Genomic DNA, 26274 nt, shown 5'->3' with positions numbered 1-26274 from the left:
CAAGTTCTTAGCTTTTATTATTAAGTTGACTTTGTTAAGAGTTCTTACTATTTCATTTGTTGGTATATTTTGCTTGCTTCCACAAGACTTTTTTCTTATTTTTTTATTTGATATCTTAAACGCTCTATTATTTTATTATTTTATTTAAAGTTTAGATTTTTATATTTTAAAAACATTATGAAATATTATTTGATTTTATTAGTTTTAAAGAATAATTTGAAAGTACTACGAATTTTGTATAATTTGTTTTATAATAATTATATTTGAGATTTAACGTAAATAAGATGCCTCGTGATACCGCTTCTGTGTTGACGGCCAGAGACTCAGAATTCGGATGGTGACAGTATGACTGGTCCCAGCAAAGCCACATTTATTCCTTCACAGTATATTAGGCATCTTGTATCTTTGAATGCTTGAAATTGGTTAATTATGGGTTATTGGGTTGTTCCTGGCTTCACTACTAAGTACCTACACAAAAGAGTGTTTCAATTCTTTAAGAAAGATGTACATGAAGATCAAAAAAAGAAAAAAAAAATGTTAATTTATAACCTCTGTAAATGTCAGTGACTAGTTACTGAAACACTGCATCAGTGTTTCATTTCTTATTTACTGAAACACTTCATCAGTGACTATTTACCATGAAAGAATCTTTATTGAATTGTTGTGAAACTCGTTGAGATCAATGCTGAAACTGGGACATTAAATTAACACAAAACAATCGTATCAATTTGTTTAAAATTTCATCAGACTGCATTGCAAAGAAAACTTGAAACAAAAACAGTGCGTAAAGTGCCATAAATCCCATCTTCAATTGAAGAGGACAAAGCCAGAGAAATCATGTTCGTGAATGACTGAGACGTGTGATGAATTACTAGTCAGGCAGCAGTATTCTGGTTGGCTTGTACCTTAAAATGATAGATTTTGCAAGGACACGCGGAACCCCTTGGACAACCTTGCCATCTGTGGGGGAAGAGGTTTCTAGTTACATGCTTGTCTGTATTCTTAATGCCTAACATTATTCGGCTAGTTGATTCAGTACCAGGATATTGCCCTTCAATCTAGTCAAATATCAAGGTGGCATTCTCGTTTGGATTCATGTTTAGTCGTAATCACAGGATAGATCAACAAAATGCATGAAAAGCTTTCTGCTTCTGGAATGGCCCATTTATTGTCAACTTGGGTACGTTACATTCCCAGCGGATAAGCATGTTAATAGTAGCAAACAGTGAACATCCTGCGTCGACAATCATTGGTATTACTGTAACATACTTTGTTACTTGGTATCAAGTTGCAGGGATCACACTACATTGCAGTGGGCTGGCATGCTTGCTCTGAATGAGTAATCTATTCTTGTCTCCTAGGATCAAGGTATCCGGCAACTAGTGTTCGGTGATGGTAATGTTACCGAGTAAAATTTCGACCGTTGAATTTATCGGTTTCATTTATAGGAATAGGATCTACTCATTGGATCGATGCTTGAGATTTTCCGGGAAGAATATTCGGTTGGTAAAATGACCATTACTCTATTTTTAACCATGATTCAAAATCCTGTCCCTCTATTAGGCGATCGCCTCTATCAAACTTATTTTATTTTCCGAATGCTTTCTCAAGAAAATTCACTCTGGATGGTTTTCAACTTTTCCTCAGTAAAGCGAAACAAAAGATGATGCTCCTCACTTTCATGCAGAGGCATATCGTGTCTTCCACAGTTCTGTTGGGAGTAATATTGATAGTCAATGCCCTCAAACATTCATTAAGAATCTAGTTGTCAGGGGAAAGGACCATGCATCAGGTTATTGACAAAAGGCTCAGATTTTTCAAAAAACATGGAACTAGAAAAAGATTTACAGGTGACTTTGTTGGAAAAGGTTTCTGGCACTTTTGGTAGGACTGATAATTGTGTTTCTTAGGTCTGCTTGTTCGATATCATCAAGAGAGCATGACCTCTGAATTGGCTTCATTAGAGTAGAATTCAAGGTGGTTTGGCTCATTGTCAAACGTTAGTAGATAATTCCAAACGGTCCACAGCAATTCGTCATTAGGAAGAGTGTCTTTAGTGAATCATCTTATTTCAAGCTCAAACCTACACAAGCTAGCTCAATCAAAAGTTAAAAAAAAAGTGAAGAAAAAGAAAATTCTCAAGCTTATATTGCAGATTTTGGATTCATCTCACTCTGAAATAACTTCATAATTTATGCACGTACACTGACACAGGAAAGCACGCCTAGAATAGTGAGGGGGTTCCTATTGGCCTTTCCAACACAAACTATAGTCTAGTGGATGATCTACACGATTGAACAACCTGAAAATCACACTGCTATAACCGAAACCCACTTTAAAAAGTTCAACAGGAAATGAGATATGGCGTCTCTCTGTCTGACCCCCCTTTAATTGTGAATTTCAAGGACTTCCGCAGTTATATGCCGCATAGTTTAGGCCTCTCTTGATCCCCAGAAGCTGCAATTACTGGCGCAGACAATGAACAGACTCCACCTTCACTTGAAGTCTTTCTTGAACTAAACAGCTGCTGTGACCTTTTACAATGAGCAATCGCTCCCTCAATTGAACTCTCGAACTCTGAATTTGAACTGCTACTTCTCTTGAGCAACTGTAAGTCACAGAACCCATTTGAACTAAATGAAAAGGATGATGATGATGATGAAGAAGAACCAGATGAAGATATGGACGTAGATGAGGATGAGGATAAAGAAGACTTAGTTGTAGAATGCCATTGAATTGCCCCTGAGAAAGACCTCCTTTGACAACGAAAAGGGTCTTCAGCCATCTCTTTCTCAATGCTTCTCTTGAGGGCATTTGATATCTTGTATCTGCCATTATCAACATTTCCATATGGATTCTTCTTTGGTACTTTCATATACTTGATCATACAGTCCTGGCCTTTTGAAATAGCTTCTTCTTCTGTATTGCATGCTGCTTCAGCGCAGGATTCATCTGTGCAGCCAGACTTACTAAACAAAGACTTTAGGTATGCTCTTGAAGCTTTGAGTTTTTGACCAAGTGAGGATTGTTTTAGCTTCTTAGTCCATGACTTCTTTTGATGATCTCCAAGGAAACTGTTAGCTTCAGTTGGCCATTCAAAGAAATATTCATCTGGGTTTAGTTCACTGCTAATCATACGAGATTCTGACGGTGAGATATTGCAAGATTCCAATGGGGTACTGGTATTAGTGGAAGGTGTGGTGGAGCTATTAATGAAGGGAATGACATAGTTTTCAGCAAAGGCTGCTTCTGTTTTATTGTTTAAGGTAGTGGTGGTGGGGTTTTGGAGGAGCTTTTGAACCATTAACAAGCGAGGAGGGAGGTGGAGAGGGAGGAGTTTTCCCTTGTAGAAGAGTTCATCAGCTGAGGATGTTGTGGTTTCTCTACCCTGAGAAACTGAAGACATTTGGAACTCGAACTCTCTGCTTCGTGATGGAGAGCTAATGGAGTAACAAATGAAGCTTGAAGAGGAGCTCAACTCCATGTCAATGTAGTCATCAGATTGGTCTGTGGCCATTTCATGTAGCATACTGTCTAAGAACTCTGTGTCTGTGTTGTTTTTGAGGGAAAGATGCTTATGGGGAGGTGAGCTTGATGGACCAAGAAAGGGGGAGAGCATCCTTTAAAGTGAAGAAGGTGCCAAGTTAGAAAATAAAAATTTATTGCATGGATTTGTCAGATTTTTCGTTTTCTTTTTTCTTTTTTATTATCTTGAATAGTTCCAAATAATAAAATGCAGAAAATAAATGGAGTTTTCCCCTGGTAAGCAGTCAGCTACTGACCCATATGCATTGATACTCCTACATGAAGATTTATGTGGATCCTATGAAGTGACTCTTTTTTTTTTTTCCTCTGGGGAAAGGGGGTGAAAGATAGTAGCTCTTTATCGAGAAAAATAAAGTTTTCTTATAAATTACACCCTTTTTTGTGCTATTAAATTACACATTATTGGTCCTTTGTACTCAAATTCTATATTAAAATCACAATATTGTAGCATGGCAATTGCATTTTTGCCATGCGTATACTATGGTGCTATTAAACGACACACAGGAGGGTAATGTTTCCGTGTTTCTTGTTTCTTTGCTTGCCACCTAATTTTGTTTTCTTTTTTTCCTTAGAACAATAGCATGGATTCATTTTCTTTCTTGGAAGTGGCCAACTTTTGACATTTAGTGAGCTTACATGGAGGTTGAACCACCTAATTATCAGATTTCAATAATGCGTGGATAATTGTAGTTAAGTGGATGGCCTTTCTGGAGCTCCTCATGCATGTTCTTTTTAGTCTTCCATGCATGAATCATCCACTGCCGTAAACATACCTTGAATTTACAACAGGTTTTTGGTTCAGAAGGTGAGAATCTGTCACTACAAGAAGAGAAGATGGTGACAGTGGTCTTGTTTTTGTTGAAAGCTTCAATGCAAGTAAGATATCCAACATGAAAGTTTCAACAGTACTGTTAAAGAAAACAATAGTACTGTGCTAGCTAGAACCAGCAAACAGATCAGGTCCCAGATGGAATCTTCACTGCTTTCACATTATGTTAAGCGATTTCGATCAGGATGGTGTATCTACTTGGTAGTCCTCGATGGATTATGAACGTAGTAGTCCTTCATTCACACCAGCCCCGACGCTATACGGTGGTGGGGCTTGTGGTGTTTACGGTCTGCATCTCACAGCCAATGAATTTGAGATCTCCTTTCAGAAAACATGAGGCATAGATGTTCCTTAAGAAATAATAAGAAATACACATGATGCCAAAAGAAATTGGTTAGTTTAATGTAGCAATATACTTGTACAATGTGGAACAGCTCTGAAACATCCACAAGCTTCTCTGCAACAAAAGTTTAAATTTGAAAAGGCCAGTACACATCTCAAAACCTGGTTTTTTGCACTCACAATTCAATAATGGAGAGAGAGAGAGAGAGAGAGAGAGAGAGAGAGAGAGAGAGAGAGAGAGAGAGTCACAGTGGTCTACTATACTAGCACTCCATTTTAGTATTTTTATATTTCCAAAGATTACTGCTATGCATGGGGCTGTATAATCTATGGCCATGGATCCTCGTTTGACTGGGTCAAACTAAGAAGGGGCTTCTCAACGAATCTCCCTCTCAGTCTTCGCTTATGGCTACTATTTTTGGAACTCGAACATGGGGCCATTTGACTTCGTTAGGAACAACCGTAAGGTCCAAAACAAAGACGACATTGAAGAGTGGAAAATATCCATCCAATGCTTGAATGAACCGAGTGGATTTGTCTTTCCTTCTAGTCTTCTTGCCTTTTTACCTCCCCCTCTAGGGCTTTGCCGGCCTCATTCGATCCCCTTTTTTACCTCGATTCTTAGATGTCTCAAGGTCTTTAATTAAGATAATACTGAATGATATTTTTACTCTTTTGTTTTTAAATATATGAATATCCTTTCATCATTTTTTATATATTGAAATTACATTATTAATTTCTTATCAAGTTTATATCCAGATTAATAATTTTTACGCTTTCTTTTCTTCTAACCCTTAAACCCTGCGTGGCACTATGTGGAACAATCTTAAATATATATTTTAATATGTTTTTATTTAAAAAATAACTTTTTTTAAAATACTTTACAATATACCATTTCAGTCCAATAACTTAAGTTATTAGATAAGATTTAAATATATTATTAATTTATATCATTCTATAACACATTTTTCGAGTAAAAGCTCTTTGATTTTAAAATTTCTATAAGTTTATATTATTTTATATTTAATTTTTATCAAATGAATAGAAATTATGAGATTCAAACCCGTAAGATCATCAAGATTCTGATACTATATTAAAGAATTATTTCAACTCTTTAACTTAAATCCTTAAATAAAATCTTAAAATATAATTTATATTATTTTCTATTAAAATATTCAAAGTTTTTCATGGTAATGCTAAATGAATTTAATAACTGATCTAATTAGCAGTTAGCATTAACAAACTGCTGCCTTAATCAATTTATGATTAGTTGGATTGGACATGATGCTCAGGCGAATAATTCCCTGCCTGAGATAAAACCACAGCACATAAGATCACGTGATGCTCCTCAGACCAGCACACTCGAAGTTATGTTTGATGTCCTGGCCACATGTTTACCTTTTCTTTAACGTAGCTTTTTCACTTTTCACAGTAACGAGACTTTTCCCTGCCTGCCGTGGGTGTGAATAGTACAGCTAGCGTCCATGCACACAGGCGCATGATTAGTCAGTCACCGGGGGCAGTTAGTAAAAGGAAGCCGGAGATCATGCCACACGGCAGAGATAAACAAGTTTCAAGGCAAGGAAGGCCCAGTGGGATGTCACTTTTGGAAGCTGCCTTTCCAAGTGGGTTTTAAGGTACCGCTAGCTGAAGTTCTTTTCTTTTCGATTATAGACCCTCTAGCTATTAATTTGTACCGTTGAAAGTTTCAATTCATGAGTGCTACTTCCTTCCAATGATTGTTCCATAAAAAAAAATTTGCAAGAAATCTCACGGTCCACGTCCACGTCCACCTCAATCTTCTTCATGGAAGCAAATGTCAATATCCCGTCCATTACTGGAGAGGATGAGGCATCAAAATCCTTTATTACGACCAGGCTAGCTGCAATTGCAGGCCAGGCCAGGCCAGACAGACACCTCTTTTAATCCGAGGACCCTTGCGTCTCCCCTCGCATCAACAAAGAAAGAGGAAGTTGCAACTTGCAAGGACCCAGTGTTTCTAATGGAGTTATCTCTTTTCAATCAAAAACTCAAGTTTTTCTTCAACAGAGTCACTAAGAATACATAGCCTTAGCAGATACTCCACTGTAGGAGGACGGAACTGCAAATAATCATCTGGGTATTTCAGTACTGTTGTGATTGCATTTGCTTAGGGTTCTGGTATCTGCATTTCATTATCAAAAGAGGAGAAGATTTACAGACTTCCCGTGTGATATTTCAGTGCGCCTACTCCCAATTAACTTGAATCTGCTGAGGAAATACAAGCTTTCTTTATCGATCCAAGCATGGGTATAAGATTACGGTACTGAGCACTGGCAAGATTCACAGAAATTAAGATGAACACAAGGATGAGAGGAAAAAAAGAAAATATTCTTAAAAAAAATTTATGAGATTGTAATTTTGATTTTCTATTTTATCATCTATTTTTTAAGTTTATAAAATAACTACTCCTTTTTACTCTTTGAGCACCATATAATTTTCCTATAAAAATGTGCAGTCTTAAGGCAAGGCCAAGCTTGCAAGGGTCTCCAACGCCAAAGCCCGCCTAGCCTTCCTTTTCATTTTAAATAGATAAAAGATGTGTTGTCCAATAATTCATTCAGGTGCTTAAAAAGTCAGGCTTTGACTACTCGGATAAAAAAATTAATAATTTCTCAATTTTTTTTTCATTTGAAAAAACACCCACATGAAATCAATAAATCCATAATTAACCTCAAAATAATCTTTAATTAATTAAAAAATCATCTCAAATCTCAATCCACTTTTTCCAGCAATACGAAAAGTCAAAAACATCTCAATGAATATAAAATTTATTAACACTACACTCAGCTTTTAATATGATTGACTAGTAATTATCTCTTTCTCCCTATTTTTTTATGTTTTTCTTCTCTATTTAAATTTAAATTTAGACGAACTTGAACAAAATAAAATTTAAAATCAAAATATTAAATGTTAAAACTAAAAGGACTGAAATAATAGCATGCAGAGAATATGCAAACAGAAATATACTTTTTTTCATGGGAATTCTAAAAAATACATGTTTTTTTGGTTTTCAGTTTTTTTTAAAAAAAAAACTGTCAGCATCTAATTAAATTTGAAAATCTAATTTAAACCTTTAATTTTAATAATATACAAATATAAGATACCATCAACCCAAAAAATACTAGAATCCAATCGACCAAAAAGGAAATCAAGTAACAGTACCAGACTAAACGACTTTTTTCTCTTTGCAATGTAATTGTAATTAGAGTACAAATGAGAACAAGTAATGCAAGAAGCCAGAAGCATTTCCGATTGCAACTCAAAAGCCACGAAATGGCAGACCGCATGTACAGGTAGAAGCAACAATGGAAACGCTATCATCAAAATCACAGAAGCTTTTGTTAACAAGGGATTTTTTAAAGTACCTCTTAACTTCTAATATAGGATGCATTGCTTACAAATCGCACACCAGTGCTGCGAAATGTAATAGTTTAACACTGTTACACAGCATCACTTCTGGCAAAAAAAAAAAACAAAATTGGGACGAATGGAATAATCTTCATCGTATCTGTACTTTTGTGGACATTTCAATCCACTTATCATCTTGTTGGTACAAGGGAACCATTTCTGTGTAAGATAAACTAAATCTCAATATCTGGCAGTGGCACTTTCCAAAAATTCCATGAGTTATAATCTTCCTGCACATATAAGAGAGTCGAGATCATTCAACATATTGTGGAGTAAAACCAGTATTGGAGCATTTGAACATTCATCCTGTGTCCTGTCTTAACCCTTTTTATTTCTTTTCTTTCACCCTTTTCATACTGCACAATGTGAGTTCGCTTAAGTATATGCTTACCTGCTCGGCTAACGATGTAGGGGGGAACATATCATTGACCAGCGTGTGTAAAGATGTGTAGGATTTCACATCGATGCGATGACTAATGGCCACCTCACCCTGTCAGTTTACGAGAAGTTATTAGCAATAAAAAAGATAGTAGAAGTAAATCCTACATGGTAGGCCACCAAAAAGGAAAATTAGTAACAAAAATCCAAACCTTTGGGTTTATAATAAATATTTTGCCCTTGGGGATCCCAATTTTTCGGTAACTAAGCTCATCGGTATCTCTATTTCCGAAGCCCGCATAGAATGGGTTGCAATCAGTAGGAAAGAGTTTTTTAATATCCTACAAAACATGAAATTCAGGGCTTATTTTTAGTTTGGAATGAGATGCAAATGCTTACTAAAAGTGATTTCATGTCCGTAGTGGTTTTGCCCTTTCAGAATTACCTCTAAGCACGCAATCTTGAACTCATGAGGAGCTCTTCTTATTACTGATAAACATGCAAAGCAAGAACATATATCAGAGATGAGTCAGAGTATCATTTAAATGGGAAAAAGATGTGGAATATAAAGTACGTAGAAGATGCAGACTATATATCAAGCTGGCAGCGTGGATACAAATTAAAACAAAGAAACAAACTGAGATGGAGGGAGTAAGATTTTTCCACCAAAGGGTCAATAATGCAATTGTGAATGGACCAACAGATGGCGCATGGCCTCAAAATGGTGGAGGCACCCTGAGGCCAGGCTAATAAAATTCATGTTCCTGAAGTAACATAACTAAAAGTACAATATCGCAGAACTACTTTATTAGTTGCAGAAATAGCAAATCACGTTTGTATTCTTGCTGTTCTTTTTTTTTTTAATCATAGCTCTTCTCTCACTTCGGAAGAATGGGATAAGAAATGTTGTCATTGATGTCCAGTTATAGCAGTGCAAAATCAAATATTCATGCACTTTAACACCCATTATGTACACACCCCCACACACAAATGCATATTTCAACATTTAGATTCTGCACATTCCATGATTTCCTCATTATGAAGATGGAATCATCAATAACTGTATCATAAAATTTATTGGAAGATAAAGCAATTCCATAGAACTGATAGTTTTTGAAGAAGACCCTACCTTCTCGGTATAATGAGGGAAACAATCCATCAGGTGAAATAACAACAGGTCCATTTGGTAGGGTTTTTCCATCCTGCAAGCAGAATAAAAGGCCACTAATCAGTAAAATACAATGCAATCCAGCAGCATCATAGCTGTAACCTCTGTGAACCCAGTATAAAGCAACAGAAGAGACAGACTGCACAAGAGGGAAAAGACAGTGACCAGGACAGGACAGCCAATGATATGATATGAATCGTGAAAGAATATTGGTTTCAGAAGAAGATAAGGAATGAGCCCCTTCATCAGAACTCAAAATATTGCATGATATGTGATGCAAGCTAGAAACTCAATCTTAGTGCCAGCAAATTTTAGCACATTGATTCTTCTGGCTCTGACTATTAGTAGCTTAGTCATCAAGAAAGCCAAAGAACCTCCCACACCCAATACTAAAATAAGTAAACAGTGAATCAATATTTATACCTGCTTTACGTTGAAAAGAAAACTTCTGGTTAAATATGCCTGAACAATTGCACGTGCACTCAGAAACAATAGCTGATATCCATTCTCCTGCATAAATGCATGATTAAATATTTAATGTCCATTTACTAAAAAAACACTATTTGTTCATAACATGCCAAATGCAACTCAATGATCTAAAACATGGAGCAAATCCAAACACCATGCCTAGCGATAACATTTGTTGTTAAAAAAAAGGTGCAAGGAAACAGAATAATCAACAGATTAAATTACTAAAGCTTAAATGGGTAGCATGTGCTGTTTGCATGAATTACATTTCACTTTTTACTATTACTGGTTGAAGTAGCAAGCCCTGTGCATGAAATATGTCCCTTTAGAATTTGATATTTAGAAAGTCTGCTTGCAAAATAAACAAACAGCATAGAAATTCAATCTAGCATAAGGAGGATGGACTAAAGGAATAGGGTCATAAGGCGGTAAGCAGATGTTATGCCTCTTTTTTATTATTGTTAAAAACTTTAGCCCGGACCATGAAGCTGGCCCTAGTAGTTTGTGATTGATGATCAGTTTTGTTATTGACAAAAGTGATGACATGTAACAAGACAGTTCTTGTATCAAAATTAGAAGTATATGATATACTAAATACACAACATACTTCCCTTAGACAAAATTTCCTTCACTTTCAAATATTGTTCACACATTGGCAGAGCACTGAAAATTCATTTTGCAAAAAAAAAATTAACAACCACTGTTTAGCTAAGATTGAAAGGAGAATGATACCTTAATGGCACAAAAAAGTTTAGCTACTCCAGATTGTGTCCAGTCCTTTCCAACCAAGGGCATGAACTGACCCAAAACATCAGACCTGACAGGAATCATCAAGTTAATACCCCACAATCAAATCTACAATAAACTGGAGAAAACCTAAAGTACAAATTTACAGTTGATCGGTTTGTACTGTATCATTGCTAGGAATGCTTGTGGATGCTCTGTGACAAAATTAATCATGGAGGATGAGCTTTTTATTCCCATAAGAGATCAAATTTTCCTTTTTGCCTTTTATTTTTCAATAAGCTATTACCTTAACCATGTCACTTTAGCTTGAGACACTGAGGCTAGACTGTGAAAATAAGGCTTGTTAGCAGATAAACTATATGTTAGCATGATGTAGGTTTATTATCGTTATAATAAAACATGTTCTCCATTAAGCTTTATATGGCACGCAGAGAGAGACAGATCATGTAGCAAAACAAAATCACGTTGACATATTACAAGGAAATGTCATATTGCACTTCATTCAGAAAGTGATAGGAGGGTTAGTAATGTAATTTTATTAAGATCTAGCACAAAGTGAAACACATTCAATATTTCAATTCAAAAGATCATGCCCAAATTCATTCAATTAAGTTTCCACCATTCATTAAACTGTTACAATTCAGTATCCAATATTTCAGCAAAGTAATTCAAGCTGGGATGTCAGGAGCCTTACTTGGTAATAGTTCCATCCACATCTGAAATTACAATTCTTGCGTTCCACTTCCACAAGTAGATATGACAATCGACCTGTTAAAAATGATTTTGACTTAGCAGCTGAAAATGAGTAACATGAATTGGTAGTTGCTCTCATTTATTAATTTTTATATTGAAAAATAATGCTACATATGGACCAACCTGTTGTGTACCCAGAACCCTAGTCGAGAAACTGAAAGTTATCATATTTTGACCGTCTTTCAGATTCAATGATGCTATCTGCTCACTAGTTGGAAGATTTGTCCTTATAAACTGCTTGTGAGGAGACACGGAACCACCGTGGGATGCTGAAGTTGATTCAACATTTGTGTTTTGCACTCCAGATTCAGAATCAACAAATAACTCTTCACTTGATGATTCTCTGCTTATCTGGACCCTTCTAAATGGAATAGGCCAAAGCCTCCATATGCGGCTGGATGATGCGGAACTAATCACAGCATCAGCATCCCTTTGTGCAACTGTTTCATCCAGTTCCACAGGAATGGCATCTTTGGGCTCAGCAGGTAAATCCAAACCAAATGCTACCATTCCAAGCACAATAGGAGCAGCCTTTTCCCACGTGAAGTACTTCTGTCCATATCTGATTATTAAGTTTTCATTCTTGATAATTGACGTTGCAGAATTTTTAAATTCCTCAGCAGATAAACAATGTGCTGCAAACACTTCAGCAGCAGCGTCCAAGCCCATACCTGCATGGAGTTCCTTCCCACAGAGGGAGATCTCAAACCCTACAAAAAATTATGATGAAAGAAAAAGTTTAAACAAAAGCTTCACACTCTACATAGACCAAGCTCAAACTACAGTTACAGACTTTGAGATCCAGAATACAACAAATAACTCCTTACCTTTGCTTGAACAATTTTGCATCTCTTCAATGGAGATTGCTCTCTGCAGTTCCACAGTCTCGCTTTTACTTGACTCATCTTTGGGAACAGGTCTATGCAAACTGCTATTTGACCCATCACACACTGTAGATATGTGATGAGACTCTTCACCCTTCTCATCTGAACTGTTAACAATGCTAACAGAAATACAAGTGCTGTCAGCACCTAAATGTTCTGTCCTCGAAGCATTTTTATCTGTTGCTTCGAGTTCAACCAGCAAAGTAGGTGACCCATGAAGTCCACTAGCATTACAGCCATTGTCTGTGAATTCACCAAGATCCCCATCAGTAGTTTGATCAGCTGCTGGAGGACTACAAGGAGACTCCTCACGTGAATCTTTTTGCACCTCAATTGAAGAATCCATTTCCTCAAGATCAGCAATTCCAGCCTGTTTGGCCCATTCTGGTAACGCCGAGCAGCTTTTGAAAATATCTTCCCTATTTATCCTAACAGATGTATCTGAATCGCTTTGTGCCAGAAGATCTCCTTCTGATCTAGAAATGTCCTGAATTTCTTGACCTTGACATGCATGTTCCTCGTCACCCTCACAAACCTCCGGTTGGCAAATGCTATCACCATTACTTGCACTGTAAGCATTATCAGATGCAACATTTGATGTAGATGCATTCAGCGTATTGATGTAATTAGCAGCCCATGAATCATCACCTGAATTAAACTCCTCGGTATCATCACCTCGGCCCAGATGGAACTGAGGGGTGCATAATTGCACATTCTCGGTATTTTGTTCTGATTCCAATACAGGGGCTGTCAGAACATGACCATCCACACTCACCAGGATCACTTCTGAATGTGAACGTTGTGAAACTGCAGGGTGCTCGCCATCCAAACCGTCGTATCTATTAGAACCATACTCTGATAACTCAACTGAATCATCCAGAGAGGGTTGCTCATCTTCAAGATCATAATACCTCCGGTCACCATCAGATTCTGCCCTCTGAAGTCGTGCTGCACCCGATGAACCATCTTCCTCTCGCAGCTGAATCACCCTAGAATCGGAAACACTATGCTCAAGCCTAGAAATTCCAACAACGTTATTATCAACAACATCACTAAAACCAACACTGACATCTTCATTCGACATCACCATGCTATCAGAATCCTTTATTACCCCATTTGCCTCACTTCCTTTACCAGGCTCAACCTCCTTTATGAAATAAGCTTCACCAGAATTATCAAGATACATGTGAAAATTAGCTTCAACACCATTGACGTTTATGCGGACAATCTTCTCAGCTCTCTTAAGAACACCCTGAAATTTGCCAAATCGAACATACCATGGGGTACTTCGAAATGTCCCGTCTTGCTGTTGTACCACAATAACATCAACAGCCCCACCGAAGGGATGAAAAGGGGTTGCCACCGAGTTTACACCTTGCGAAATTAAACTACCCACTTTCCCAACAACATTCATCTGGTGATTCTGGTCAAATCCACCAATAACCTCAACAATCACAATATTCCAATAAATCCTCCTTAAAATCACTCCCTAATCTTCTTTCTTCTCTTTTCACTTCAAGATTCCAACCAAGATCGAATATGTATTATTCCCTCCAAGGCACGGAATGATAAGTTTTCTTTTATTATGCAGAACCTGCATTCAATTTATAAATTCCAAGTAAATAAAGCATCAACTAACCAAAAAAATCCCTTAAAAGGAGAATTAAATCCAATTCTCCATTTAGCTTTTGGGAAATGAAATTCGCATTCGGTCAACGAATGTCACAAGAAGAGAATCATGAATAACTAAAAAGATTCCAAATTCTATCGATTTCTCCGCAGCCAAACGGAGCATAAAACCTTACTCTCCCTCCAACTAAACAAATCAACATAAAAAGGGAAAAAGAAATGAAAAAAGAATTAAAACTACAGCAGGCAATAAAATTAGAAAGAAAGCCAAAACAAAATTCTTGAATTCAACTTACAGATACAAAATCCGGAAAAATCCTTAGAATCAACCAATCGATCATGCAGCTCGAGAAAAAACGGGAGCCAATTTGATGATAAGTACTTGAAAATTTATCACCTCGATCGGGGACGTTTATTTAATTTTATGAATTTGTGTGGTGTTTAACGTTGTTTTATAAATCCTGGGTAGTTAATAAAAAGATTATTGGAGTTTGGAGGATTTATATTTTCGTTAGGATAGCGAAGAATAGTAAATTGGGAAAAACACGAGAGGCGGGCAGAAATGGACTTGTCAAAGCAATAAATAGGTAATCCTGATTTCGAGTTGTGTAATCGGTCTGCGTTTTGATTTAAATTACGAGAATGATCCTCTCGACGATGAGCTTCAAAATTGATGAGGGTAGGGGCTATTTTGGGAGTTGAGTTTAATTTTTAGTCTTGCTTATCGAGCTATGATAGGTAGTTAGGTAGATGTCTCCGGATTTGAATGGGAGGCTGTCGCCGGACCACCGCCTCGTTGTTGTCCCCTTCTCGAAGTCAACAATATTTATTCAGTGGAGGATTATTATTTTTCTCTCTCCCAAAAAAAAAAAAAAGGATAGAATATTCGACGGCACTCCAGAAAAGTTAAATATATTAAAATAATATTATTTTGTTTATAAATTTATTTTTAATATTAAAATAATTAAAATAATTAAAAAATATAAACAAATTCAAAAACACTGTTAAAATACAATATCAAACTTAAAGATAGATTTTACAATTTTCCCAACCACATAATCATTAATCACATATAATTTGTGCATACATTAGATGTCTTGAAAAAGCAATTTATGCTTCCGTTAAGAGAAAGTATTAATTTTAGACAAATTAAAATTTGAAATAATAACCCAAGAAAATGGAATACATGACACCTTATTGTTTTTGCAGCCTTCCGACAACTAATACGGATATCAATGTTTGAGGATAGTGATTACTTTAGGAAATATAGCTGCCGTTTTATTCCCAACCCGCCATAGCTACATGTCAGCCATAACAACAGAAAAATCAATTAAATTAAAAAAATGATGAAAAAAAAATAATTGAAAAAATCAAATTGTAAAAATTATGATTAAACTAGTTAAAATTTTAAAAAAATTGAACGGTTCGGTTCGTTTTTGGTTTTATAAACTCGAAAACAAAAAAACTGAATCGAACCGAACCCAAACCAAAAAAACCAGGAAAAACTGAGCCAAACCAGACAAAAACCAAGCCAAACTGGTTTGAATCGATTTCAGTTAGGTTTCGGTTTTTTTAAAAAAATCAATTTTATTATTTTTTTTATAAAAACCGAACCGAACAAAAAATGATCACCTCTATCAACCACCACCACAGATGCAATTATAATTATCATCTTATATTTATTTTATTGCTTTGGCACCATAACCCTTCAATTTCTGGTGTCTTTTTAGAATTAGTACTTTTTTGTTTAAAAATATATCAAAGTAATATTTTTTTATTTTTTAAAAATTATTTTTGATATTAGTACATCAAAACAATATAAAAATACAATTTTTTTTAAAAAAAACACAATTTACACCGCATTTCCAGACAAACTAATCACCTTCATCACCACCACAACAATCTATCACCAAAATATCAACACCCGCTTGATTATTTATGTAACCACCACTCCATCACCATTTCCACTATCATGGTCACCACAAAAACTCATTATTAATGGAGTGTTTCAATCACCTTCTAACTCCGTCAACACTGTAACAATATTCATCATCATCTTGTTTCAAAATAATAACCATTATAACCATCATTTTATCATATTCTCATCATCATTAATGTTACAATAACATTATTTTTCAATGTTACTATTATTATCGTAATTATTATCATCATCATTATTTTCATAATTACTACTATAATTTTCCTCTTTGTTCAAAAGCCACCAATAAAAAATATTTTTATTAATACATATCAGCAATAAAAAGTAATTCATTTTTCAATAGAGTATTTTTTTACAAAATAAACAGACATTTGGTATGATTTATATTAAAAAAAATAAATAAATCATAATTTAAAGTTGCTTTTCATAAATAATTTGTGATTGGTAACAAATTGACTTGAAATAATCTTTTTTTTCATTTTTTAAAAGTGTGTTTTTCATTAAATAAAGAGCTTATTTTGAAATAAACTTTTGATTTGAAATAATTTTTTTTTTTAATATGGTATGCATTAAAACTCATATGTCAAGATTTTTTTTGTTAAAGAAAAATTTTGACTCAATTTCATAACAAACTTTTTATTTAATTTAAGATTTATTGTTAACTAAACAAACGTTTAAGTTAAAAGTTAAAGACTCACTAAAACCAAGATTTAAAGATAATGACAAACATACCCTTAATCCTCCTTGTTTTTAACACAAAACACGCCATCACCTTCACCGTCAAGCCCCTCTGCTTTACTCAACCAAAATTCAAAAGGGTACACAGTTCTCATACGTGTTGATTCGTATAAAATTTGGTAAGAATATCTGTCACGTTCATCTTTATCCTCTTAGCTTGTGCCTTGAACTCCAATAAATAACTCAAGATTTGAACAATATTACTATCCATGCCATTATGAGTATTAGTATAAATTTTGTTAACTTTTTTTTCTATATGTAAAAAGTAGTGTCCAAGCTAAAAAAAAACCCCAAAAACAACAACAAATGCAAAACAAAAATTAGTCTGGAATTGAGTTCTGAATGAGACGTTTGTTACGCATACAATCTTTGCCTGAACATATGGAGGAAGCACCCTTTATCTGATCTGGCCTATATACCAGTCGCGGAGTGGCTTGCTACTTTCAATCATAAAAGGAAAATGGAGCAAGGCAAGGGAGAAAGAAGTTGTCCCCTCTTCTCTGGTAACCTGCCGCCGATCATATAGAGCGCTCCGCCCTCCACCTCATGTTCCCAGCTCGGTTTGGAATAATGGACTTCCTCTTTCGATGAAAAAAAAGATCTTTTTTCCGGAACTTAAGATGCGTCCTGGCCGGAGATAGCGAAATCTCCCCAACCTAAAAAGGGAGGGACGTCCTATATCCGAAACGTACAAGATATAGTAAAAATCGTCTTAACATAAAAAAAAAGTATTTTTCATGATTTTCCATGTATTATTTATAAAAAAAAATAACACTTATTTATAAGGTTTTGAAAAATATTTATTAATAACAATAAATATCATCCAACTATTTCAATTATCATAGTTACTACTATCATTCCACTATAATTATTATTATCAATATCTTTAATTATTTATCGTTATTATCTTCACCCCAATCATATCCATTATCAAAACTACTATCGCCAGCAAGATATTAATCTTTTTCATTTCACTATTATTATATTTTTAAATTGTTACTTGCCAAATATTATAAAATTTATTCCATGTAAAATATTATAGTCCAACCAATTCTCACCACTAAACTCTTCTAAGAAATTTGACAACTTCTAACATGATCATAACTGTCCATTGAAAGACCAGATAGTTTTATTCCATGAAGACAACTTTTCCTTAATTTGAGAAGGTCATTGTCAAAATTAATTTTTCATGGCAGACGGACTCAAAGTCGTTGGAAAAAAACGAGGAAGACTGAAAATTAAAGGAGAATGAAGGGTTTAGGTGTGGACAAGGGGTTGCGATCATGGACGAGGCCCACTATTTAGTAAGATGGACTAGGAGACGGACTCAAATGTTGCTAGCAATTTCGTCTTCAAAACTTATTTTTATTATTTTTTATGGTAATTAGAACGAGTATTAGTAAAAACTAGTATTAGGACAAGGCCCACTATTTAGTATTATTTTTTATGGTAATTATTTTTATTATTTTTTATGGTAATTAGGTCCCAAACAAATGTAAGGACCTAGCAGGGTTCCTGTAGGAAGATCTAACTTCAAAAGACAGCAACAATGGTTGTTAAATTAATACCTTAGTATATTTTTAGCTACCATACATATATAGTAGTCTTGATAGATGAAGCAGCAGCAGCTGCAGGAGGCTTGAGATATGATGCCTCAGCTAGCAGCAGAAGGCTTGAGAAAGGCTTCTTAAAGGACCACAAAAAAACACTCATAACCCTTTGTAAAGGCATATGAGACCGTAGAGACATGGCTTGGAGCTCACTGTTTCTACATCGAAGCGCAGAACTGAGTCTTGATGATAATTAAAAGAAAGTGATTGAGAAAGAAAAGGCAAGCAATATCAAATACAGCCACAACAAATGGAATACGTGTTGGCAAGAAAAAAAAGCAGCGGTTATGAGTAATGAAGTATAGAATATGAAAAAAATTAAAAAGCTTAAAAAAATAAAAAAAATCAAGTAAACTTTAATGAACTTTGTAAACTCGGGTTAAACTCTCAAATTTATAATTCCTTAAATTCTTGATCTGGGCTTAACTCATGAACTCAACACCTAATTTGAGGATGTAATCAATCAATTTAATTCAATTTAAATACAATATTCATTTAGAAAAACTAAATTTAACAAAGACAAAAAAAAAACCAAGACAACCCATGTTATTTTTTAAACAACTAAAAAATACTATAGAAAGTGAATTAAAAAATAACAAAATGCTAGAGGATGGGAAAAAAGGCTAAAAAAACAAAAAAAAAACAAAGAAACATGTGTCAACTTCATAAATCAAGGTTAATCTTTTAAACCTGCAAACCGTTAAATATATATCCGGACTCAACTAAGAAGATAAACACCCAGCTAATTAAATGCTGGATAATGAAATAATAATAGAAAAATAAATCTAAAAATATCTTGCAAGGTCAAAAAATACAACAATAAAAAAAATTTAGAATGGCAGGAAAAAAAACTAAAGAATAATGAAATTACAAAAAAAAACAATTGCAAAAACTATCTAAAATAAATAAAAAAGAATAATTAAAAGAATAAGAACCAAATCTAATAGATAAAAATATTAATTATAGGTGGAATTGAAAATAATTCTTAATTTAATAAACTATTCTAAACTAAAAAAAATTATAACAAAGATAGCATGGTGAAATTGAGAAAACCTTTTAATTTCATAAAGTATTCTAAATTTTAAAAATTGTAATAAAGAGAACAAAGAGGAAATTCTAAGTACAACAAACTTTAGGGGTTAATTTAATTTCTTTTTAATTCTAGCACGAAAATCAAGTAAGAGAGAGGGAAAAAATAAAACATGAGGCCACCATAGTGCTACACGCGCTGCTGATCCATGAAGGGAACATTGAGACGCTTTAGAAGCTACCTTGAAATCACAGTTTTGGCCACTAGATGACGCCACTTGCGCCGTCTGAAGGCAGCTGACACTATTCATCTAATTCTTTTTCTTTTTACAAATTATCCTATTACCCCCAATGACACTCAACAACTACCAAATGATCACATATAAATGATATCAAAGACAATTGTTTTTAATTTTCAAGGGTAATAAAGTAACTTATTTGTTTAAAAATAAAGTCAAAGACTTAAAAGCCACTTGACCCAGATGATTTTTTTTTTGTCTTCCTAGGGCAATTAAGTAATCACATTGTCAAAGAAAACACAAAATTACTGTCTAGCCCTTTCCTTTCAAGTAATGACCAATGTATCCCATGAAAAATATCATCATACCCCTAAATCCAAGGCATGTTACTTTACCCATCAAAAGGTAAAATCACCCTTTCACTGTGGATTCGCGTAGTGGAAGGTTGCTGTCTTTTAGTATAGAGTATAACTAAATACCTTATGCACTAAGCTGTGAGTTGACTTAATTTTTTTGAATTGTAAAAAAGCAATGACTAGGTATTGTACGTATATTTAAAAAAAAAGAAAAAAAATAACAGCTCTATATCATAGAAAAAATGAAAAAAAAAAACAACCGTCAATCCTCAAGAATTCAAATGATGAAAGATAAAATCAGGTAAAAAAATCAATGAACAAAAAAAATCAAGAAAAAATATTAGCAAACCCAGGTGATAAAATTGAGAAAAATCAAAATTAAAGATCCGATAATGAAATAAAATTAAAATTAAAATTTGATAAATGTGCTAGGAAAAAAATTTAAAACCAAAACAGTAGTGCTGAAACCTAAAATACAAGGGCTAGATTGAAAATTTATAATTCCACAAATTCACAAAAAGAATCTAAAATAAAAATAAAAATAAAAATCAAGTGAGCGAGGATCAATTTTAAAGAAAAAAAAATTGAAAAAATTAAAATCAAAATATATTATTTGATGTTTAAAATGCTTGACCCAACAGGTTGACTCATAACAAAAAAACAATTAGGGTTTAAACCGGTGTGGGTCTCAAAAGTAATTGAAACAAAGTATGAAAAGAAAAAACCATCATAAAAAAAAACTAAATTAAACAATTAAAAAAAAACTGTAGGTTAACACGTGTTTTCTTCAACGTATTTAATATTAAAAGGTCTTTCTTCATATAAAAAAATCCATGACCTGAAGGGACCAAGACAGAAGAAACCGCAAAGGCCAAGACCAGGATAAAAAATTACCGTGATGATAATGAAGTGAGTATCAAAATGCAATTATGAAAAAGTAGAGGGACCTAATTGCAAAGTTGGTCAATATCTAACTTTTTTAATCCTTAAAAATTGATGAAATTACAACAATACCAATGCACGTCTGTAAATTTCCCAATCCAATGAAATGGGCCTTTCCAGAAATACAAAATGGAAGAGCTGTTGAAAGTGGGCATGGCTGTCAATTTAGTCTTCCGCGCGAACCAATTAACAAAATGACTTTCAGCATCAACCACGTCAACGCTTCATAAAACGACGTCGCATAAAGGCCCCCTCTTGACCGGCAAGACTCGACTGTATCGACTACAACCACTATTTAGCATTGAATCCACGTTCTCAAGTAAACTCTCAAGTCTCTCATCCCCCTCCACCCCCCACAGATCCACTGCCACTACAGCAACGACAGCCACCTAAAAAATGACTAAACCACCGCACCTCATCCTCCGCCTCCTCGTCCTCGTTCTCCTCATCTCCCTTTCCACCGCCGAGATAAAAAATCTAACAATCACAAACGACGCGCGAGCCATGATCGTCTTCGAAAAATTCGGATTCACACCAACTGGACACGTTACAATCTCCGTCAACTCCGTCTCCGTTGCCTCTTCTCTCAACGCTGGAAATCCACTCTCTTCACGCCTCGGCTTCTTCCTTCTCTCCGAAGAATCTCGCCTTCAGGTCCTCCTCGAGATCCAGCAAAACCCTAACTTCTGCGTTCTCGATTCCCACTTCATTCTCTCTCTCTTCACTTTCCGAGACCTCTCACCGCCTCCTCTCTCGTCTTTCAGTCAATCTTATCCGGTCACTGCTCCAAATGAATACTCACTCGTCTTCGCCAATTGTGCTCCGGAAACGCGCGTTTCCATGTCTGTCAAGACCGAGATTTATAATTTAGATCGCGACGGGTCTAGAGATTATCTTTCTGCAGGGTTAACGCAATTGCCTTGGTTATATTCTCTTTATTTCATCGCTTATGCTGGATTTTTAGGGCTATGGATTTATGTTCTGTATAGTAATAAAAGATCTGTCCACCGGATCCATTTGTTAATGGGGGGGTTGTTACTTATGAAGGCTCTTAATTTGATCTGTGCCGCCGAGGATAAGCATTATGTGAAGGTTACAGGGACTCCACACGGTTGGGATGTGTTGTTTTATATTTTCCAGTTTATTCGTGTGGTTTTGTTGTTTACCGTTATTGTTTTGATTGGGACTGGTTGGTCGTTTCTGAAACCCTTTTTGCAAGAGAAAGAGAAGAAGGTGCTAATGGTTGTGATTCCACTCCAGGTTTTGGCTAATATAGCTTCGGTTGTGATTGGTGAAACTGGGCCCTTTATTAAGGATTGGGTGACTTGGAATCAGATGTTTTTGTTGGTTGATATTATTTGTTGTTGCGCAATTATTTTCCCCATTGTGTGGTCGATCAGATCGTTGAGAGAGACTTCCAAGACAGATGGGAAGGCTGCTAGGAATTTGGCGAAATTGCAGTTGTTTAGGCAGTTTTATATTGTGGTTATTGGGTACTTGTATTTCACGAGGATTGTGGTGTTTGCATTGAAGACGATTGCAGCTTATAAGTATCAGTGGGTGAGTAATGCTGCCGAGGAGACTGCGAGTTTGATGTTTTATATGGTGATGTTTTATATGTTTAGGCCCGTGGAGAAGAATGAGTACTTTGTTCTTGACGAGGAGGATGAGGAAGCTGCAGAGTTGGCTTTGAGGGATGAAGAATTCGAGCTTTGAAATGGATAGAAGTTGGGGTGATTCTACTGCTGCAAATTTAATGTTTTGCTGAAAAAATTTTCTGGGACAGGTCTGACATTGCAGCTGTTGCTCTTAATTTACATTTAGTTTTTTGCAATGTCGTTTTCCTGCTATAGAAACTTTGGTATTTACTGAGTAGTGGCTGTATTTTTTGTTAATGAATTTTCCATGTCGGAAGCTGATAATTACTTGTGCACTTCTTTATATGGTGTGCTAAAATGAAATGCCACGCATTCTGTTATCATTGAACTAGCTAATGACTCTTTCTAAGCGATCTGTTAGCTGATACTATTCCTCTTTTTTTAGTGTTTCATGTTATTGAATTCTTGTTTCCTGTAACTTGTACGTTTTGATCTTGTTTAAACACGAGGATGATTGCACTGAAAGCCACATGTTGGAATTTCTTTTTCTTGTTTTTCCCGTATTAATGGCTTTTCCAATAATATTGATTTTAATATGAAGGTAATGAATCGCTCTCTTCTCACAGATTTTGCCCCTTTGTTTCCAGATAGCATTTTTTCTCATTCTTCCCCCAAGTTTTGATATAGAATTTATCATTAGCGTTGTGCATTTCGTTACTAGTTCAGAATGAAAGTTCACTGATAGATGAACCAGGTTTCGAATAAATTATCCTACGAAAACTGAAAAGAAGTTGGCATGTATCTGAAACAGGAACATATCATGAATGTTCTCCTGCTGCTCATAAAAGAAATGTGTATGGTGCGAGGTTTCGTGAAATAAGATTATTACTTGTATGTACCGTGTGCGCATGCAAATTTCCTAGGAATGAGAAGCTTTATGGGTCGTGTCTGGTAATCTATCCCCTGTCTATCTGAAAGAAGTAAATCATTGTGATGTTTGTTTCAAAGTTATGCTAGCTAGCTGTATCATCAATGGGTTTATTTATCTGGTGTTTTGGAGAGTTGTTTATTAATATGTATTGTTATAGAGCCAAGCCAGAAACTTCCTTATTAGTAGAAGTTTATTCCCATCCCTGAGCTTTTTTTAGGATTTCTTGATTATCAAGCTTTCTCATCTTCAATTCCAGACCTTAAGGCATTTGGTCTGTAGGGCTCATGGTTTTGGATCTTTGTGCGGGGAATCAGTCGATGAGAGTGACGCGTCGTGGCCATGGAAGTTGGTACATGTGCATGAACTCCTTGCTGTGGGATATGGCTGTCATGTCTTGTTGTCTAATGGGCTGTAACACACATAGTGATTGCTTGAACGTGATTGGAACAAGAACCTGTTGTGTTAGCTTGTTATAGCATTTGCTGAATATATTTTATTTTAACTTGTTTTCCATTAATGGTAAAGTGATATCGTTTCCGTAGATTGACTCGAGAATCTCTTTGGTTTGTTTGTTTTTTCTCCCCGCGATGAAAGAATACATGTTCCGGTTGAAATGGTGTGCCAGGTGACGATTGAAAATTAGGGAGAGGCAAAAGCATGCTGCTTTCTGCAGCTGTTGCGCCAAAAGCTGAACCTGGATGGAAGTGCAGGGATAAAGAACTTCGTCAAGTTGTCATCGACCTTGTATTTTATTTGGAGTCCAGATTAATCTCATTTCCACGAAGGAATTCATTGTGATTTATGAGGTGGAATACTGGTGTGTAATTTTTTTTATTTAAAATAATATTAAAATAATATATTTTTTTAATTTTTTACAATAAGATATTAAAATCCTAAAACAAATACTAATTTAAAGCTAAAAGAAAAAATCGTTTTGTTTTAATAAAAAAAAAACAAGCTTATTTTGTTCTTTAAAATGGACCGACTCCAAACAGGCCCTGGTCCAGAAGAGGCAGACCCGATCCAATCCAATTCGGAATAACATAATTGCTCTGTTGGTGAAATCAACAGCCACGCCCAATCAAACTCAGGAGTAAACAAAAAAAAAAAAAAAAAAAAAAAACAAGAAGCCAATGACCCTTTTAGATCAATCGCCATTTCCTCTCACAATTCGGATTTAAGTTTCCTTGTGCGCGCGTACATGTCTATTAACCAAAGCATTATAATGCGTGGAGTTTTTCAATGTCGTAGTAGATATAGTTTATTGTAGATTATTATAGTGAAATTATTTATTTATTTTTGAATGAAGAAGAAAAAACCTTGAGATTAGGGTGTTTTGATTTTTTTATTAAACTATTTATTATTAAAAGATTGTTTAGGAGTGTTTATTTTTCTTTTAGCATGGTAAAAATATTATTTAATTCTTAGAATCAATAAAATTTAGAGCTATTGATTTTTTTTAATTTTCATAAACTTTTAAATAGTAAAAATATTTATTTATCTTCATGATCAAAAAATTATTGGGTTGTTGGACAAGAATATTCTTCTTTTTTTTTTCATAATTTATGTGCAATTGAAGTACCTTTTTGGCCTTGAAAAAAACAAAAAATAAGGTTTGTATGGGGGTAAATTTTTACTTTCACACTATTTTTTAGGGTAATTATTAGAGTCATGGGAGGTATTTTATTATTTTTACTTTGACTTTTTAATTTTTTTAATTAAAAAAGCTATTAGCACCTACTTAGAACGATCCATAAGATGAGTGACACTTTTGCCTTTCAGGTGGTGCATGTAACGTTACTCGATGACCAAAGCTGACCTTATGTCGTCTCTTTGGATACGTCATAATGCTTTCTTTCACATGGTGTGACGCGTGACAACATATGATGGTTGGATTATCACCGGTAATTATTTTTTTTTCCTTCTTTTCTCTCGCCTGCAAGGTAAAATGCATAGTTGTTCTTTTTTTTTTAGTTTTTTAATTTCAGTGCTCATTATTTTCATTTTTTATTTCATTATTTTTCTTTTATAAGAGTTTTTTTCTTTCAATTCAATCATTCAATTAAAATTTCTCATATTTTTTTTTTCATTTTGATTCTTATTATCTTGATTTTTAATTTTTTCTCGGCTCTTTTGTTAATTTTTTTTGGCTTTCAATTTCAACATTCAATCAAAGTTTTTGTTGTTTTATTTTTTTTAATTTGACCCTCATTTTTTTTTGTTAAAGCTATTTCTCAATTTAATTTAACCCTCCAATTGAAAATTTTTGTTTGCCCTTTGATCATTATTTTTTATTTTCACCCTTATTTTTTTAGATCATTTTGTGATTGATTTTTTTTCCATGTTTCATGTTTCATCTTTTGATTTTTTAGGGATTTGGCTTCGTGCAATCTTATTATTCTACATTAATTTTTTTAAAAAAATATTAGTTTTGTGATTTTCTTTAATTTTTTTTCTATAAGTTTATTTTAGTTTCATGACCTAATTCACGTGTTGTGCATGTCTTTTTAGAATATAGTTTTTTTAATGTTTTGTTTGTGTTTTATTTTTTAAGATATTATTCTAATTCATTTATAATTTCTTCTTTTATTTTATACAAATAAATTTTAATTTTTAAAATATAAATATTATTTTTTAAATAATTTTTCTTATATGTTCAGTCTTACATAATAATTTTATTTAGAGTATAGGTTTATTC

General features: G+C 34.5%; 3 protein-coding genes and 1 long non-coding RNA gene across 4 annotated transcripts; 2 read left to right on the top strand and 2 right to left on the bottom strand.

The window, feature by feature from the left end:
• Positions 1–2124: 2124 nt before the first annotated feature.
• Positions 2125–3675, bottom strand: LOC133689195 (probable membrane-associated kinase regulator 4). Its single transcript, XM_062108978.1, has one exon. The coding sequence runs from the start codon at positions 3617–3619 to the stop codon at positions 2417–2419; it is 1203 nt and encodes a 400-aa protein (XP_061964962.1). The 5' UTR covers positions 3620–3675; the 3' UTR covers positions 2125–2416.
• Positions 3676–6084: 2409 nt separating this feature from the next.
• Positions 6085–7174, top strand: LOC133687955 (uncharacterized). Its single transcript, XR_009841067.1, has 2 exons — positions 6085–6354; positions 6483–7174. It is a non-coding gene; the product is annotated as an uncharacterized LOC133687955 (long non-coding RNA).
• A 744-nt stretch (positions 7175–7918) lies between these two features.
• On the bottom strand, positions 7919–14950 carry LOC133689793 (phosphatidate phosphatase PAH1-like). Its single transcript, XM_062109839.1, has 11 exons — positions 14491–14950; positions 12509–14159; positions 11805–12391; positions 11623–11696; positions 10914–10998; positions 10137–10223; positions 9675–9747; positions 8991–9034; positions 8758–8886; positions 8559–8657; positions 7919–8397 (listed from the first exon to the last, which is right to left on the bottom strand). Exons 2-11 carry the CDS (start codon positions 13977–13979, stop codon positions 8341–8343), a joined length of 2706 nt encoding a protein of 901 aa, XP_061965823.1. The 5' UTR covers positions 13980–14159; positions 14491–14950; the 3' UTR covers positions 7919–8340.
• Positions 14951–21199: 6249 nt separating this feature from the next.
• Positions 21200–23036, top strand: LOC133689577 (protein CANDIDATE G-PROTEIN COUPLED RECEPTOR 7-like). Its single transcript, XM_062109486.1, has one exon. The coding sequence runs from the start codon at positions 21444–21446 to the stop codon at positions 22761–22763; it is 1320 nt and encodes a 439-aa protein (XP_061965470.1). The 5' UTR covers positions 21200–21443; the 3' UTR covers positions 22764–23036.
• The last annotated feature ends 3238 nt before the right edge of the window (positions 23037–26274 follow it).

Source organism: Populus nigra, chromosome 3, assembly GCF_951802175.1.
Source record: "Populus nigra chromosome 3, ddPopNigr1.1, whole genome shotgun sequence".
Taxonomy (NCBI): Eukaryota; Viridiplantae; Streptophyta; class Magnoliopsida; order Malpighiales; family Salicaceae; genus Populus; species Populus nigra.
This window is presented reverse-complemented; position numbering and strand designations above follow the sequence as displayed.